At 34.9% G+C, this 19,561-nt stretch overlaps 1 protein-coding gene across 2 annotated transcripts in view; it reads left to right on the forward strand.

The window, feature by feature from the left end:
• The first annotated feature begins 349 nt into the window (after positions 1-349).
• The window catches only part of Toll-6 (Toll-like receptor 6), a 493,343-nt gene continuing 474,131 nt past the window's right edge, over positions 350-19,561 (forward strand). For both annotated transcript variants that reach the window (XM_074139096.1, XM_074139086.1), the window contains exon 1: positions 350-4,216. In XM_074139096.1, coding sequence (XP_073995197.1) covers positions 507-4,199 — 3,693 coding nt within the window. In that variant the 5' untranslated portion in view covers positions 350-506 and the 3' untranslated portion in view covers positions 4,200-4,216. The remainder of the gene's footprint in view (positions 4,217-19,561) is intronic.

Below are 19,561 nucleotides of genomic sequence, written 5' to 3' on the forward strand. Positions count from 1 at the left end.
TTTTATTTGCAAGCTAGACATAAATTTTCTACACCTCTTGTTTGTAATGCGAGTTATGTGTATTACAACGTTGGACGTAAGAAATTTAGCTGCGGACCTGATTGCGTACAGCGCTTATCACAAAATATCTTAGCATTTACTTCTGGATCTAATTTTTTAGAATTAAAGTTATTATTTAAAAATATTTTGAAATGTGCAGCGGTTAATAAAGAATAAGGTTGCTATTAACTTTTAGGGTGGTGCGTCCGCTTTGGCCGGTGCGTTGGTACGGGTGGTGGTTGTTGAGTGGGTAGGGTTGCTGGAGGGGGCAACGCAGGCTCAGAGGAGTGACTCCCTTCAGTTCAGTACGAGCCTGGAATCGGTGTTAGCCGGTGGTTAGTGTTGTTTTGTCCTTCAACGCAACACCGGGCGCTCTCCGCCGTTTCATTCACTCAACCTGCATTTCCTGTAGTTTACGGTATACTTTGCGCGTGCGAACGGGTGTTTTATTTAGTGATGATAGAGTGATGTGTATGTTGTTGCTTGTGTTGTGGCTAATGGCCGCCACTCCTTGGTTTGGCCAAGCCTCAGACAACAACAGCACAACGTTGCGTTACGAAGCACCAGAAGACTGTCAATGGTGGATACGTGAACCACCTGGTGTTGAAGTTTCTTTGGCATGTACATTAAGGACAATAAATTCAGAATTAGATACAACAAATTTCAGTGTAATACCAACAGATCATACAGCTTCATTAATGATACGCTGTGACCCAACACTCATGTCACGAAGTACACTCGAGGAGAAAAGTTTTGCACATCTAATACGATTAAGAGAACTGGGGTTGGAGTATTGTAAATTAACAAAATTAGTATCTGGCGCTCTGTATGGTCTGGTGGATCTACGAAATTTAACCATACGTACGCATAATATAGACTGGTCAGCCTTAAGTTTAGAATTGGACACAGATTGTTTTCAACATGTTAAACAGTTGGAAAGACTTGATCTTGCGTTGAATAATATTTGGTCATTTCCAGAGAATATATTCTGTCCAATGGCAAATTTGATTAGTTTGAATGTGAGCGGCAATCGTCTTCAGGATATCAGCGAGCTTGGATTCAGAGAGAAAACCCCACCACCGCAACCCTTGATCAGCAGTCAGGATGATGAACATTTGGAACAAAAGGTGGCCACCACTCCTTGCAATATGGATATACAGATATTAGATGCTTCAGGTAACCATTTCGTATTATTACCCACAAATGGATTCAGTTCATTACGACGTCTAAGGCAACTATACATTCATGATAATGAAGTATCAATGGTGGCAGACAGGGCATTAGCCGGACTTAAACATTTAACACATTTTGATCTGTCAAACAATAAAGTTGTCGCATTACCTTCAGAACTGTTTCGCGATGCGGCTGATTCAATTCAAGAGATATATTTGCAAAATAATTCAATTAGCATACTCTCGCCGGGACTATTCGCCAATTTAAATCAACTACTGGATCTCGATATTTCACGTAATCAACTAACCAGCGCTTGGATAAACAGTGGCACATTTTCTGGATTAATAAGACTTGTTCTCTTAAATCTGTCCCATAACCGAATTACTAAATTGGATCCTACATTTTTTCACGATTTGTACACTTTGCAGATATTGAATTTAGAGCACAACTCAATTGATGCAATACCTCCGGACACATTCACACCAATGAATAATCTGCATACTCTGGTCTTAAGTTATAATAAAATTAGCTATATCGATGCGTACGCTTTGAATGGCCTCTATGTGCTAAGCTTATTATCTTTAGACAATAACTTATTAGAGCAAGTCCATTCTGATGCGTTTAGAAACTGTACGGGCTTGAGAGATTTGAATTTAAACGGCAATAAGTTAAGGAGTGTGCCAATCGCGCTGCGTGATATGAGGCTATTAAGGACGGTCGACCTGGGTGAGAACAACATCTCTAACCTTGATAATCCTCGCTTTGTCGGCATGACAAACTTGTACGGGCTACGTCTTATTGGCAATCAAATTAGTAATTTAACTAAAACAACATTCACTGATCTACCCTCTCTGGAAATATTAAACTTGTCTAAAAATAAAATTAATAAAATAGAAAGCGGCGCTTTTGAAGGAAATTCCAACCTTCAGGCTATACGCCTAGATGCCAACTTGTTAACAGATATTAACGGCTTATTCTCTGATGTACATAGTCTGCTCTGGCTAAATATTTCAGATAATAGATTAGAACGTTTTGACTACGCTTATTTACCTCAAGGCTTACAATGGTTAGATATTCATAAGAATGATATTACCGAATTAGATAACCGCTTTAATTTAGAGGCCGATCTTAAAATTCAAACATTAGATGTTAGTTTTAATAAATTAACCAAAGTAACTGGGACTTCGATTCCGGATAGTATCGAGCTACTCTTTATGAATGACAATCTGATAACTACAGTTGAAGCACATACATTTTTAAAGAAAACTAATTTGTCAAGAGTAGATTTGTATGCGAATCAAATAGAAGAAATGGAACTGAGTGCTCTACAGTTGACAACAGTGGAAGAAAATAGACCATTACCAGAGTTTTATATTGGCGGCAATCCATTTCAGTGTGATTGTACCATGGAATGGTTGCAAAGAATAAACATGTTGGATCATCTTCGCCAACATCCGAGAGTAATGGATCTGGATGGAATATATTGTAAATTATTATATAGCAGAGATCGATTATACGTTCCATTAGTGGATGCTGAGTCATCATTCTTTGTTTGCCCTTATAAAACCCATTGTTTTGCATTATGTACATGTTGTGATTTTGATGCATGCGATTGTGAAATGACTTGTCCACAAAATTGCACATGCTACCATGATCAATCTTGGGCAGCAAATATAGTTGATTGCTCAAACAGTGGCTATGTAGAAATGCCTGCTAATATACCAATGGACGCTACTGAGGTTTATTTAGATGGTAATAATTTTGGAGAACTTATAAGTCATTCGTTTATTGGCAGAAAAAATTTGAAAGTTTTGTACGCAAATAATTCAAACATTGCGGCCATCTACAATCATACATTCACTGGGCTACGGAGATTATCCATTTTACATTTAGAGAACAACCACATTAAAGAACTGCTTGGGTTTGAACTGGCAAGTTTGGCCAACTTGAGAGAAGTTTATCTCCAAGGCAACTTGTTACAGTTTATCGATAACCGAACTTTCTCTAGTTTGGGGTTACTAGAGGTTCTCCGATTAGACGACAACCGATTGTACAAGTTCCAAGTGTCCGTGTTTGAGGCTAACCCTTACTTAGTGGAAATTGGGCTTGCTGGTAACCAGTGGTCTTGTGATTGCAAGTATATGCATGAAATGAGCTCTTGGGTTAGAGCAAACTATGCTAAAATCATAGATAGTAAACATATTGCTTGTGTTATTGATAATAGAACACACATGTTAGGTCCTACTTTGAAAGAATTCAATTCAACTTGGTGTTCTTTGTATGCTGGAGGATCTCGAGGTATAGTAGACCGGCAGGTAATTCAAGATTATCTACCTTTATTGCTGCTCACTTTCATTGCATTTATTTTATGCATTGGTATAGTTTGTGGAATGTTCGCATATCGACGAGAATTAAGAGTCTGGGTGTATTCAAGATGTGGTCTGCGGATGTGCTATAAGGCTACGGGTTTTGACGAAGATCAAGATCGTCTTTTTGATGCTTACGTCAGTTATTGCGTTAAAGATGAAGGCTTTGTCACACAAGTATTAGCACCAAAATTGGAATCACAATTTAGATTATGCCTACATTATAGAGATTTCAATGTTAGCTCATATGTGGCAGATACAATTCTTGAAGCTGTAGAATCATCTAAACGTACAATCGTTGTGTTATCTAGAAATTTCCTCAACTCAGAATGGTGTAGATTTGAATTTAAATCCCCCTTACATGAGGTGTTAAAAGATCGTAGAAGGCTGTTAATTGTTGTACTAGTTGGAGACTTCGCGCCCAGGGAACTTGATCCCGATCTCAGACTGTATCTCAAAACGAATACTTGCCTACAATGGGGTGATTCATTATTTTGGCAGAAATTAAGGTTCGCCATGCCAGATCCATCACGCCAACCAGTATCCTTGTACACACCGCAAGATAGTAGACAGCCAAAATTGGTTACAAATTTTCTACAACCTCAACCACTTTGGGCATAGCGACGATCTTATTACAGGTATGTTATTATTAATTTTACTGTTAATTTTGAATTATATTTTAACAGAAAATAAATAGTAAAAATTTTTGCAATGACTTTTGGTTATAATAAATCTAATGAAGAGCATTTACTTAGAAATAAAATTTGCCATGTTCAAATTAAAGAATACGGACAGAAACAATGTGTTACGTTACAGTACCATTAGTGTAGGTAACGAATGGCATCCGTCTCAACAAAGTTTAATAGGTTTTCTTTTTTTCCTTTTGGCAATTACTGTTTGGTTAAATTTAGTACAGTTAGACAGAACATTGTTAAGTGTCCTTTACCAGAAAAAAAAGTGCTCGACAGTAAACTTTTTCATACGTACGTAGATATTACACTCTTACTGACAGATAATTCTCTGTTTGAGTTTCGTTTTACTTTTTTGATTTTTTAAGCAGATAGAAATTTGTAAAAACTGGTCTACTTCAGATTTTTTTTTTGCTATAAGCGTAAAAAATTAAAAAAAACAAATCTAATTAAACGTGGTAAACTAACCATGTGACTTTTTTCACACCTACAAAACACAGTCCTGAGCATTTGTAAATATTAAAACAAATCTTCTGTTATGCTTCGACTTCGGCGCATAATGTGGAAGCATGCTACGAAGCTTCCAAAGAGAGTGTCGATTTAGTTTTTTTATGAAGTTTTGGAAATGAGCAGACGAACTATGGGCTTCAATGATTTCCAAATTAATCTTTGCAGATTTTCAATTAGGTTTGAGAATGAATATTTTTTATTACTTATTAAAACGATTATAAAATTATTTAATAAGAGGTTGGAAGTAAACTTTTCTTACATGTTTAAAACCTATACATTGTAGTCCTTTAAAGTTCCTTTAGTAATATAATAAATTACACTTTTTAAAAAAATGGAAAATATTCCTCCTCAACTTCGAGACCTTCATTCATTGCTTTGGCGATCTCTTGAAAAAGTTTTAACAAATTTGGAATCAGGAAACAATTTCTAAACAACTTTGGCTAGTCTATGATGTGCAAGTGATTCCTCAATTTTTGTTTATAACTTAACCAAATATTGAGTTTTAAAATTCTTCTTTTCCATTTATTAAAAATCAGCAGGGGAAAAAAAGTTTTTACGTACTGAATACGAAATGAAGTCTTTAGATGCACGATTCTAACGGTTTCACTTCTTAGTTTTAATATGTGTAATACATTTTACGCAACTTACCAAAAAGTGGTATTCTCTTTCTAACTTACATCTACAACGCAGTTTTACGAACGACTTACTTTCCAATGCTCTGGAAATACTCCATAATGAAAATGATACTGAAACCCAATAAACCTTCACAGCAACCTAGCTCCTATCGTCCAATAAGCCTTTTACCTGTTTTAGGGAAAATACTGGAGAAGCTTCTGCTAAGGTGTCTAATCCCTATAATAGAGGAATTGCTGCCTGAACATCAATTTGGTTTCCGCGCATTTCATTCAACAACTCAACAGCTGCACCGTGTGGTAGATACCATATCCTCTTCCTTGGAGCGTAAACAGTACTGTTCGGGTGTCTTTCTCGATGTGGCTCAGGCCTTTGATCGAGTCTGGCATTCGGGCTTACTGTACAAACTTAAAAATCATCTTCCTTTCACCTACTACTTGATCTTAAAATCTTTTAACCGATCGCTACTGCCGCGTTCGTCAAGGGCAGGCCCTCTCATCCTTTATACCCATAAAAGCTGGAGTCCCTCAAGGAAGCGTTCTAGGCCCTTTTCTTTTTCTAATATACACTGCTGACTTACCTCTATCTCAAAATACAATAGTTTCAACATTCGCTGACGATACTGCCATACTTTCTTCCCACTCCGATCCGATACAAGCCAGTCAGAACAGTCAAATCCATTTAAATCTTCTTGAAACCTGGTTCCGAAAATGGAAAATAAAAATTAATGAACAAAAATCAGTGCACATTACTTTTACATTACGAAAATCTGCAAGTCCACCAGTTCTACTGAACGGTGTAACTATTCCTCCAGCTGACGTAGTACGATACTTAGGACTGTACATTGACAAGAGACTCACCTGGAACCCACATACTCGACTGAAACGACAAGACGTGAACAGACGCTACAAGCTACTTACTAGACTACTTGACCGCAGATCCAAACTCGACTTGAACCACAAACTGACAATTTACAAAACACTGTTAAGACCCATATGGACAAACGGAGCTGAAGTGTGGGGCTCAACCAAACCTTCTAACTCCAAACGCCTGCAGACACTACAGTCAAAAATCCTACGGAAAATCCTGAATGCTCCTTACTACATTTCTAACCTTACAATACACACCGACCTTCACATCCCTTTCGTCACTGACCTAATAAAGTCTCGCTACCGTAAATTTCACAGCCTCCTAGCTCTCCATCCTAATCCTCTTGTCCTACAACTCTCCTCTCTAAACCTTCCAGACAATCCTCCTCGTCGACTGAAGCGAAAATGGCCTAGAGATCTGTTGTGATTAAATCATTGTGAAGGAGTTTCGCCAGTGGGTGATTGCTCCAACCATGACTTTTCAAGAGAACTGAACCAATAAGATCAGATTTACTTGGTGCAACAATTGTTGCAGTTGTAAATTTATATTAATAGATATTAATTATCTGTATTAATAGCCTCTTTTTGGGGCTTTATTTATTTTTATAAATAAAGTGAAAAAAAAAAAAAAATATGTGTAATATAGACCATTATGAGAAATTATGACATAAGACAGATATAGTAACTTGCTACGTATTATTGTCTGCATATAAGCTATTAATAGCAGGGGAACTTGTGGTTTTAAGGCCCTTTCGAAATTATACAAGTATATAAGTACATATGTACAACTCATATGTTCTCGTGAGGCGGGCGGAAGGTGCGTGTTTAATCGGTGGTGAAATGAAATCGCAAAAAAAAAAAATCAATTACATTATAATTGCTGAAGAAAACAAGGCACAAAATAATCAAAAGTTTGAGTGCGAGTGATTCTGATAGTCAGACAACCGGCATCGCATGATGTCATCACTACATATGATGTCTTCAGAGGTGTAAGGAAAATCTTGTGCGAACTCTCGAACGACTTTTCTCTACGGAAATTTACGTTTTGAGAAATTCTTAAAATCTTCTGATGTAAAACTTAGACGTGTGTTATATGACATTTAGACGACTTTTTCTTTGCGCTTTTTTGCGTAATAAGAAGCAAAAAAGAAACATTCAATATGTTAGTACTCTTTCAATTAACCGAAGATCTAATTTGGTAGTTTCCTTAATTAGTTCATTCCATATAATATTACCCTCTGGCATTTTAGGACTTAACCTATCGCCGCTGGACTGTCTTAACCAGTTAACTATCTTGTTGGAAAATGTGTCCCCTACGCGCGTCGTACAAATTAAGCGATGACGAATATATTCGTCAAACCCAGAGTATGTTTGATATGAAATGGGTTTGCATTGAAATGACTTTTATATTTTTTTCGTTATTTATTTCATGTACATTTATTCCTTTATTTATATTAACATAAATAGGAACCAAAAACATTAAAGATAAATTTACGAATATATTTTAGTTTTAACTAAAATTGCAAAATTAACTGCCGATGGTCACTACAGAAAACGCATGGCGAATATACTCGTCATAACACAAAATTTTATACATTTTTCATGACGAATATCTTCGTCATGAAAGATATTACAAATGCAAATCTATGAGCAATTGCGCAATGAGTGAGAAATTTAAAAGAAAATCATAGAAATCGTTTTCGAGAAATTTCCAAAAAACTGGGGAAAATCCATTCAATTAATGGCACTTTCATTTGAACATTCTGCGATGTTGTTTTTTTGACTTATGCTGTTCATAAAATGCGCATACTAATTTTTGAAATCCTCTTTTTGGGGCTCAAGAGAATTTCTGGTGAACATAAAATCTAAAATTTGCATCATCACAATTCCTTCTCTTATTAGTAAAGTCGGACAAAATTAATATCGCTAAAAAGCCACAAATTTTACCAAAAAATGTATTACTAAAATGGTTCTTCAATTTAACCGATTTTCTGCAAAGTTAGAATTTTAATTAGATATTTTATCTTCTGTTATTATTACAGAGGCAGTGTTCTCATGCCCATCATCTCCACAACTTCCTTTAGAAGGATTTTATTTTTAACAAAAAAAAATTTTGCAAGTAATACTTGTAGATCTACATTTTTGCATTGACTGTGCAATTTATCGATAAAACTCAAAAGTCTTCTTTGCAAGGTGGCAAATCGGGCTTTCAGATTTGTAATTACCCACATCGCATTGCTTTTTTTTTAGTAAAACGTTATTTATTTTATCAATTTGTAGTTTGTTTAAGGATGATATAATAATAATAATAATAGACCCAGGCTCCACCCTACCTTGTCAAGCAAGGTGTAGTGATTGGAAGCTGTGGGTCTGCACACGTGTCATCCCAGCTCGTGTGGCACAAGGAACGAAGAAGAAACAAGATAGTGGGCGCTAATGACCAAGAAGTCAATGCGCCAAAAAAAAAAAATAATAATAATAATAATATATATAAGGAAGGGATTAGCTATGCGGTTTGCGAACTGGACTCCCACGCGGAGGTCCCGGGTTCCAATCCAGCTGCTGACCCTTAGATTTTCTCTTCCTAGGAGCTTCTTACAGCTCACTGTCCGGTGATGGACAGTGTTGTCTGTAACGAGAGAACACTGTCCGGAGGCCGGCAGTGCATTGAAAAATGCTCCGGGCGCCAATAACCTTAGATGTTGACGCGCCTTAAATCATTAAAGAAAAAAAATAATAATAATCGTAATAATAATAAACAGCAAGGGAGAGTGTAGGGGTCACATGTTAGTTGCCAATGGAACGTAGACCTACCGCTACCATTTTTCTTGTTCTCTACTTCTGACTTTATTTCTGGATTAGTTACCTGGATTAGTTCTGGATTAATTTGCAAATAAATTATGAAAGAACTTCCCTTGAAATGTACATTTCCAAATAAAGTTAAATGACAAATTAAATTAAGCATTTACTAGTTTGTTCTTGTCCTGATTTTAAATTTTTTCTTTCTCCGCAGAACTCTTTTCTACTTTTACACCAGTAATCTTAGTTTGTTAACTGCGATTACCCAAGCTGTCCCTAAAGGCACTGTTGATGTTTTATATTATTACACTCTTTTATTCTAAAGATATGACAATGAAATTTAAACATATTTGCTAACTAAATTGTCGACACATATTCACAGTGGGTGATAAATTGATCAAGGGAAAAAAATATTTCTGGTAGACATGAATCTGGAAATTAGTTCCGACAGCGATGATTTAACGCAAAAATTAATAATTTATAAAATGAATGAAGATAAATAATTCTAATCTTAATGCATAATTAAAATAAAATACTTATTGAGCTTTAAAGATTCATTGTTACTTTATATAAATTATAAGGCGAGTTATTATGAGACGTTTACATTATTGATAGATAAAGATGATGAATTTACCTTGACAAATTCCGGCATGTAATATAATCTTTGAGAATTGAAAAGCTGACAGTAAAAGTAGAAATGGCAACAATCTGGTACCCGGATGACAGTAACATTGACATTCTTTTGAATACTTTAATTAATAGCCTGAATGAAGCTAGAAATGTATTTACCTGGTATTCTAAATTCAGCTTTTAATCGTATCAGACGATGTATTTTAATCAGACAACATGTAAGTTTGTACATTAACAGTTTCAACAAATTCTAAATAATAAAGATTACAATTAAATGTAAACATTTGGTTTAATAATTCTGCATTGCTTGACATAAGCATGATAATTACAATCGTCCAGTATAGTGAGTAAAAAGGAGTGAATAGCGTTTAATTGTTTTGGAGTCTTGAATTTAAAACAGGATCCATTTCTATTCCCTTTACCATATTTCCCTTCTGATTACACTGATTGTAATGTTAGCCCGCAAACAATATATTAATATGAATTAATATAAATAGAAATATTATTTGGAAATGTACATTTCAAGGGAAGTTCTTTTTAATAGAAATATTTACACCAGAAATTTAAATAAAATTCAGGAACATGATGTGTAAAAATACGTAATAAAAAGGTAGAGATCGATGGAAACCTTTATACAGGGTGATCCATTTAAAACGCACCAATCGCTAATAACTTTTTAGGAAAGCGGAATTTCGAAAAAACCCACGAAGTAAACTATATGTTTTGTTTGGTCTAGTTTTCAAATTTTCCTCCCCCGATGCTGTATCTTCATTTTTTACGGAGCCAAAAACCCAATTGGGGTTTCATAAGGACCATTGGTTTAGACAATGATTATGCAAACTACATAAAACACTGTGAAAAATGACGTTGACCCCGTTTCGATATCCCTAATATTAGTCGAGATATTTAAGATCAAAGTTACAATTTTATCTATTCGTGAACGGTTTTCGATATTAATTTTCCACCAGAAATACACGTTCATAAATAGATCGTAGATCAAGAAGTCTTGCATACTGGGTGCATTAAAATGATGTGATGATTGCTTTTATTTGATGATAAAACCAATTTATCCTGATTCACCCACAACCATTACATTACACTACATGTTTTAAAATCTTCAATTATTATTACTTTTGTTCTTTGCGTCACAAATAACATTTTTTGCAGTCAGAGGACCTTCCAAAACGTGTATTTCTGGTGGAAAATTAATATTGAAAACCGTTCACGAATAGATAAAATTTTAACTTTGATCCTGAATATCTCGACTAATATTAGGGAGATCGAAACGGGGTTAACGTCATTTTTCATAGGTTTTTATGTAGTTTTCATAATCATTGTCAAAACCAGTGGTTCTTATGTAACCTCAATTGGGTTTTTGGCCGTAACTCCGTGAAAAATGAAGATACAGCATCGGGGGAGAAAAATTTGAAAACTAGACCAAACAAAACATATAGTTTACTTCGTGGGTTTTTTCGAAATTCCGTTTTCCTAAAAAGTTATAAGCGATTGGTGCGTTTTAAATGGATCACCCTGTAGAAAGGCTTTATATAAACAATTAAAATCGATTTGTTTATTGATGTTTTCATTTAGTGGCTGCCTTCTCTGGTATTATCTTAAGAAAGAAGAGATCCCTTGGAGAGTGAAGGAGGATAAAGGAATCTCAGGAAGTTTGGAGCGTACCCCCAACACGGTTTAGCGTATCCTTATTCCTTCAATGTTATAAAACATTCTTTAGAACGTTCTTTAAAGACTATAGACACTTAAAGAATACAACAAAGCGACTGCCAGTAGCTTGGGGGGACCAAAGGCTACTGATTACAGATTCCTGAGATGAAATTAGTAAAAATACCGATTATTCGCAAAAAAAAGAAAGTACTAGAAATATATATGAATCATTACCAAAAAAAGATGAATAGTACAATTTTATTTAAACAATATCTACATAACATGTTTTTTAGTCGTGCATCTTGTTAATTTAGTCGGGCCTTCTAAATGTCACTTCCTGCAATTAAATAATACAAAACAAAAAAAAACAAAATGAAAGAACATACATAAATCTTTTTACAGCTTACTGTCCGATGATGGCCGGAGTTGGCCGTAACTGGGGACCACTGCCCAGAGAGCCCATCACCTCGTTTAAAAAAGGTCCGGGAGCTAATGACTTCAGATGTTGTTCTACCATAATTTTTTTAAAAACAATATTAGCGCGTGCATACTAGAGAAAAAGTCGTAAACAAGTATTTAGTGTGTTTGATGATAGTTTAATCGTGGTAGACATTATTTGCCCTGTTCTGATTGTCAATTAATATCAAAGGGAAAGAATAATCCTGTGAGTTGTGAATAAATAACTTATTAAAAAAAAATAATTATATATATTTGACAACAAATTAATGAGAAATAATTTAGCCCATTTGCAGTACAGTATTCTCTGTTTAACTACGGTGATCATTATTTTTGTATCAAAAAAACAGGACAAGGAGCAAAAAAATCTATAAAAAATATTAATACGTTTATTAAAACGAGATCGGTTATTACAAAACAATGGCCATATAATAGTATAGGTTAGTTTAGTTATTAGTTTTTACATGATGTTTAGCGATCGATGTTTACACTAGTCGACTAGTCTACTCTATCGGTAAAACAGGTTGTTTTACGCTAAAGGTTCGTCCAAAGGTAGAATTTTTTTTTCTAAACGATTATTTGCGAACTTAATTATTATACATTATACATTTATACTATATTTTTACATTCAAAAATTAAATTTGAGTATAATTTAAATTTCATTAAAAAACAGTACAAATAAATAAAAAAACAGGACATTTATGCTTAAAAAAAAAAAGGACATCGTCTTAAAAAACAGTACTGTCCTGCCAAAAACAGTACGAATGGTCACCGTATGTATAACCCAAGTAGGTTACGGTTGCCATTAGCTCCTTCCAATACAATGATGACGCATGAAACAACGGAATTAGACGCAACATCAACAATAAAGGAGCGCTATTAGTTTTTATCCAATTCTGCGTTAATGATTTAACCAAACGTTAGTTTAAGTGATTAACTATTATGAACGTCTGTTTGAAGGCTATATCCTAGAATAGTTTCACTGAACATATGTTGGCTAGTTCTGTGCCTTTATCACTCTCCTAAAATCTCCCTAACATTTCATTCAGGACAGCTGTTAAATGCCAAATGGCATCACGATTGTTCAACTCGTTAATTTATTTTGGTATTAAATAATTTATGAAAGATTTATTCATCTTCGGTTAAATAAATAATAAATATGACGAAATTTTTGAAAATGAACTAATCAATCATTATTCCTTAATTGCATAAAACTTATTCTAAAGTAAGAATAAGAAAGAAATTTTAGTTTTACCTGGTGTAGGATCCCATTCGTCCTGTTTTTACCAGGACCATCCTGTTCTTTCATAAATAGTCCAGGTATTCTGTAATTTGTCCAGATTCCCCGTTTTTTACTTTTTATTTTGTAGTTACTAAATTAATTTAATAATATTTTTTAATGTAATAATACCTCACAATATTCGTTACATTTGTTCCCCTTATATTTGTTATTGTTAGAGACGTATTGCATATAGAATTCTGCTGAATAAAGTTCCAACTGAATAAGGTTACGCTGTATATGAACAAACGTAACCTTTAGCTAGTTAAGCTAGAAAGTGACATTTCCAGCGTTATATTTTTTATACAACTTTATAAACAAATATTCGTGTTTGCCTTTTTCACCCTTGTAGGCCATATCGTAGTTATTATTTTTTTGTTTATGTCCAAAGATTTATAATATTAAATGAATAAAACAATGTGTCCTGTTTGAAACTAAATGTCCCATTATTGCGTAAAAACATACTAATCTTATTATACTCCCTTCCAGCGGGCGTGCGTATCTTACAGATAAACTTTGGTATTTTTAATTTTTTCTATCAATAGAAGAAATGAAATTAATTAATTAACATCTGTAATTATTAATAATTGAAATAACTAATAAAAAATGCTCAGAAAACGTCAGCACTTTTTATTTTTTTCAAGTCAATAAGTGTTATAATTACAATCAGCATGTTCAGCCACTAGACTGTCTGAAAGCTTTCGCAGATATTTCCTCCTCGTATCTGATATATACTATGTCTTTTTCGGTCAGTAGAAAACAATATTCTTATAAACAATGTTGAAAATAGTTCAATTTGATGGACATGTAGAAGAAAAAATATAAATAATTGGTAAATCTGGAAACTTACTCGATTGGTCGCGAGTATATGTCAGGCACGGTTCGACAATTGCAAAGAAATGTACAACCCCAAACAAGATGAGATAAGCGGTGAAGGAAACCAGTCGTGACGGTGTAGCATTGCTTAAAGGACAGCACCCTCCGCCGCTCCGTCACTAAACTGCGATTATTTTAGTCTTAGTCTGTATCTGTGAGATACTCGGCTGGAAGGTTATACTCGGTATTTGTTCTGATACTGACTGAACAAACAAATCGGCACATAATTTCAAAAATTTTCATGAAAATGTTAACCTGCTACTACTATTCATCAGAGGCGCCACGGTAGCCGAGTGGTCAGAGACAAGGGCCGCAAATCGTAACATGTATTGTGGCCTTGGATTTTATTTAATGTTTTTAATATGAGAACTTTATAGTAAAGTATGTTGCTAGACGCCTCCGTCCACGATACCTAAATAGGTAGTTAACGCGGAGCCCGCCTGCAAAAAATAGGCATTAGTTTACTTACTGTCAATGACCAGAGTCATAGGTCTTCTGTGCTCCTGTTATACCCTAGGTAATGAATATCTAATTGGATGAAAAAAAAATCATGTTCAACCCTAAAGTCTCCTTAGAAATAGCTTGCGTTGAATTATAAGGCTGTTCCACAATGGATCTTTCCTCATGACCATTTGATAGAACTACAATAGTTCTCTTTTTTCTACTTTTAAATAATTTCTGAATTTAAACTGAGCTGTCGTGATTAATGTGCGAACTTGAGTCTTTCCTCCTTTACATTCTGAACTTACTGCCGATAGTAATTTTCTATGAAGCTTTTTTTATTTTTATTCAAAGAAAATTTCGTATTTACTGAAGTTCAACCATCTGCACTTTTCAATTGCTTGTGTTGATGCAGGTTTCAGCTGCACTATTGTCCCCTTCAGGACCTCCTGCTTTACCTGAGCATTGTCACACGATTTTTTGTTTGTTATTCTTTAAGTCAATTTTTCTTTTCTAGATGCTTTTTTTAGCTTAAAAAATAAATTGTAAAAGGAATAGGTTTTAGGGTATTTCCAAAACAAAACGTTCACAGATCCATTAACTGTTTTCTTTTTTAAATGCAAATTAAGAAAATTTGGATATGTGTAGCATGAGGACGAACATGTTGCCAATCCAGTGTAGCCACAAATTAGGATTTCAGCAGCTGAAAAAGAAGAAGAAGAAAATTACTGCTACGAATAAAAAACAAGTAAAGTAATCGCCTATTTTTTCAGGCGGGGCTTAACGTCCAACTACCAACACATAATTTACTGTAAACATTTTGTAATGAGTAAGTTAGATGTTTGGATGTTGTTTCCAAAATAAACTTCAATGACTGGCTGGGGAAAAAACAATTTTTAAAAAAATATTCTTTCCATTTTTTTTCCTAGCTCTACAAACCATTCCTAAAGAAGGAAACTAGAGTTGTCCGAAACGTCGAACACGTAAGAAAATCTTTGTAATTTTTTGGGCCCCGGCCAACCATGAAAATTTTTATGATGTAAATACGTTAATCAGAAACGAAATTTAATCTCTTCCTTTTTGGCGACGTGAATTCACAGCACGCTAATCGATAGCGTTAACTAACTTATTTTTTTATATAAATTTAATTGGTTCAATTCAGCTCATTTATTCCTAAAGAGATGACAGATAGATAGATAGGTAGATAGGGTTTTTATTTACAAATTACAAACTAAAATTCATATTCTCATGTACACTATAGACAATGAACATTTGTCCGTCTGCCAAGTTAACCTCATAAAACAAACTGAAAATATTTACTTCTAATTTTACTTTTTATTAATTAATTAAATAATAATTACACTTTCTTTTTCTTTTTACAACAAAAAATAATAAAAATGACGTATTTCAGTAGTAAAAAATTAGAGATAAAATAATTAGTGTGAGATTTAAGATACAAACAGAATGAAATTAAACAATTGAAGAATAAAATAAAATTATCCATTAAATTGTGAGATCGGAAAGCCCTATAAATGGAAGCGGTCTGTATGTACGAGGGTCGTTTAAAAAGTCCGTGCAATGTCAGAGAGATAGCACCACTGGCGCGTATCGAGGTTATGTTTAGTTAGTAGCATCTCTTGGAAGAACACACACCAAGTTTCAGCCAGATCGGTCTATTTCTTTGTGTTTGGCATTCGTTTGAATCGAGGAAGTCGAGTGATTTTCAAAAAATGGACGAAATAGAATTTCCTGTGTTGATTAAACACTACTTTATGAAAGGCAAAACGCCTCAGGAGACTATAGAGAAGCTTGATAAACATTATGGTGACTCTGCACCTTCGATTAGAACAGTTTATAAGTGGTTTCAAAATTTTCGGAGTGGCCATATGGGCACAAGTGACGCTGAACGTTCTGGACGCCCTGTTGAGGTTACTACTCCAGAAATCATTGATAAAATCCATGATATGGTGATGGATGACAGAAGAGTGAAGGTGCGTGAGATTGCTAGTGCTGTGGGCATCTCGAATGAACGGGTACATAATATTTTGCATCAACATTTGGACATGACAAAGCTATCTGCAAGATGGGTGCCGCGATTGCTCACGCTTGACCAAAAACGAAATCGTGTGAAGTGTTGCAAGGACGGTTTGCAGCTGTTCCAGAAGAATCCGCAGGACTTTAAGCGTCGTTTCGTCACTGTGGATGAAACATGGATACATCACTACACTCCTGAGACCAAAGAACAATCTAAACAATTGGTTACCAAGGGGGAATCTGCGCCAAAAAAGGCGAAGACCGTTCCTTCGGCCGGAAAGATTATGGCGACTGTCTTTTGGGATTCGCAAGGAATAATCCTCATCGACTATCTGGAAAAGGGTAAAACAATACACAGGTGCATATTATTCATCGTTATTGGACCGTTTGAAAACCGAGCTGCAAGAAAAACTCCCACGATTGGCCCACAAAAAAGTCCTTTTCCATCACGACAAAGCACCAGCTCACGCCTCAGCAGTTGTGGTCGCAAAATTAAGGGAAATAGGGTTCCAACTCGTTTCACATCCCCCCCTATTCTCCAGACTTGGCTCCCTCAGACTACTATTTGTTCCCCAATATGAAGAAATGGCTGTCGGGAAAAAGATTTTATTCAAACGAGGAGGTGATTGCAGAAACGAATGGCTATTTTTCAGACTTGGACAAATCCTATTATTCGGAAGGGATCAACAAACTAGAGCAGCGTTGGACGAAGTGTATAAGCCTAAAAGGAGACTATGTTGAAAAATAAAAAAGGTTTACCCCAAAAAATTAAGTAGTTTTTATTTTTGCACGGACTTTTAAACGACCCTCGTATGTACATAACGGGTACCAGTCGCCCTTTCTGTTTAAACAACTTATTGACTCCTCACTGGTCAACTCAACCTTGTTGAGCCATCTTACCCTGTACTCCCTCTGGGTACAGGACACACGGCAAGGAAGTGGGAAGCATACTCTTCAACACCCAAATTGCACATAGTGCAAAGTCGGGAATTTTCATTTGTCCATGGCTTAAAGTTCAGATCCAGTAGCTGGCAACTCGCCCGAAACACCAATCTCTTTAGATTCCTATAGAGATGAAAAAGTATGAAGTTAGTAAATCAATTTAACAAAAACAGCAATGCAACTTAAATCAACCAAACTTTCAAGTTGTGAAAATTAATATAAATAATTATAGCAAATAGTGCAGTTTTTTTTAAAGTTAATATTTAGGATAAAACTGTTTCCTGGTTTAGTAAGTGAAATTCTGTGGTATTTAATTTACTTTAAGTAGATGAAATACTTCAATTTGAAATTATCGTGTATTTAGTGCAGTTGCTCTCCATTATTTACTGCTTCTAATAACTGTTTACTTCAAAAGAATTTTATTTTTATTTATTTTAGTATTTTTTAAAATGTATTTATTGTTTATAGAAAAGATATTGGTTTCTCACTGGTGCGTTACAACACTTCGAATTACTTTTCGAACAAAAATAATTACTTTAAAATTTTGAAGCTCAAGACCATCCTTCCAGCCACCTATTTCCTCATTTTGAAATCGTACTTGACTGACAGACATTTTAGAGTGAAGGTAAGAACTATTCTTTCTCCATTCAGCCATACTGACGCTGGAGTTCCGCAAGGCCCCATTCTGTACACAATCTACTCCTCAGACATACCTACTCATCCTCAAACTACTCTTCTCACCTATGCTGACGATACTGCCATCTTATCTACTGACAAAGACCCAATAATAGCTCATAGAAACCTTCAGTCTCACCTCACCTCCTTAGAAAATTGGTTCAAAAAATGGGCTATCAAACTGAACGAAACTAAATCTCAAAATATTACCTTCACTCTTCGACGCATCACTCTTCCTCCTGTCTTTTATAATCTTATTCCTTTACCAGCTGTCAACGTAGTCCGCTACCTTGGGCTTTACCTTGACAGAAGACTCACATGGAACCCTCATACTCGACATTTAAGAGAACAGAACACAACAGACGCTTCCGACAACTGAAAAGACTACTCAACAACAGATTAAAACTCACTCTGGACAACAAAAGACTTATATTAAAGCCATTCTGCCATTAAAGTATATTAAAGCCAGTCGGGGCTTATGTCATCGAACTGTGGGGTTCAACCAAACGCTCAAATCTGCAAAGGATCCAGTCCTTGCAATCTAAAATTCTTCGCTCTATAGTAAACGCACCTTTCTACGTCACCAATCAAACCATTCACACAGACTTGAACATTCCTTTCGTCACACAAGTTGCAAAAACACGTTACAGAAATTTCCATCTTAACATTCAAACACATCGCAATCCACTGGTACAACATCTATCTTCAAGAACATTTTCAAGACAACACTTCTAGACGTCTTAAAAGACAGTGGCCTCGCGGTCTCCTCTCTGATGAAGAGAGTCAGTAGAATGTAGAATGTTATTGGAGTGTTACCGCTGGGTAACTTCTCCACTCTGATATGTGTACTCGTATGTTATTTATTGTTATCATTGTTGCTTATAACGCAAAATGCGTTGATTGTAACTAAATAAATGATTAAAAAAAAAAAAAAATTAGAACTCAGTTGCCAAGACAACGAATTTTATATAAATATACGTATAAAGTGTAACATCCTCATCTATTATCATCATCTATTTAATGTGCATCTCCTATTCATAGGAATATCATGGGAAACAATGATAAAAGCCGAGAGATCGAAGTGTTATCATCCTTAACCTTCTCGATAACAGACTATAGTAGTCGAGTTTATAAATAAATTGCCAACAGTTAGAGATATTCTTAAAGAATACAGAGTAGTAAATTTTGTTCAAAAGCTGAATAATTTTTCGCTTATATTATCATAAGTCAGAGTATATTAAATGGAAATTTACTTCATCTCACACTTAGCTTGGCGGATAATTCTTGTCATGTTTTATATGAAACTGCTCTCGCTGTTATACGCTCATATGTTATCTTAAGTGTGGTTAACTCAAGCGTTTTACATTAAATTACTTCCAGTATCTTAACTGCCCAATACATGGGTTACAAAACATTTTTACAAAACATAAAAATTAGTATACTGCAATAAAGTTTTTAATAATAAGGAAGTTTAATTTTTTTAAA

The sequence above is a fragment of the Rhodnius prolixus genome, unplaced genomic scaffold, assembly GCF_049639745.1.
Source record: "Rhodnius prolixus isolate KJV_2025 unplaced genomic scaffold, Rpr scaffold_1, whole genome shotgun sequence".
Lineage (NCBI taxonomy): Eukaryota > Metazoa > Arthropoda > Insecta > Hemiptera > Reduviidae > Rhodnius > Rhodnius prolixus.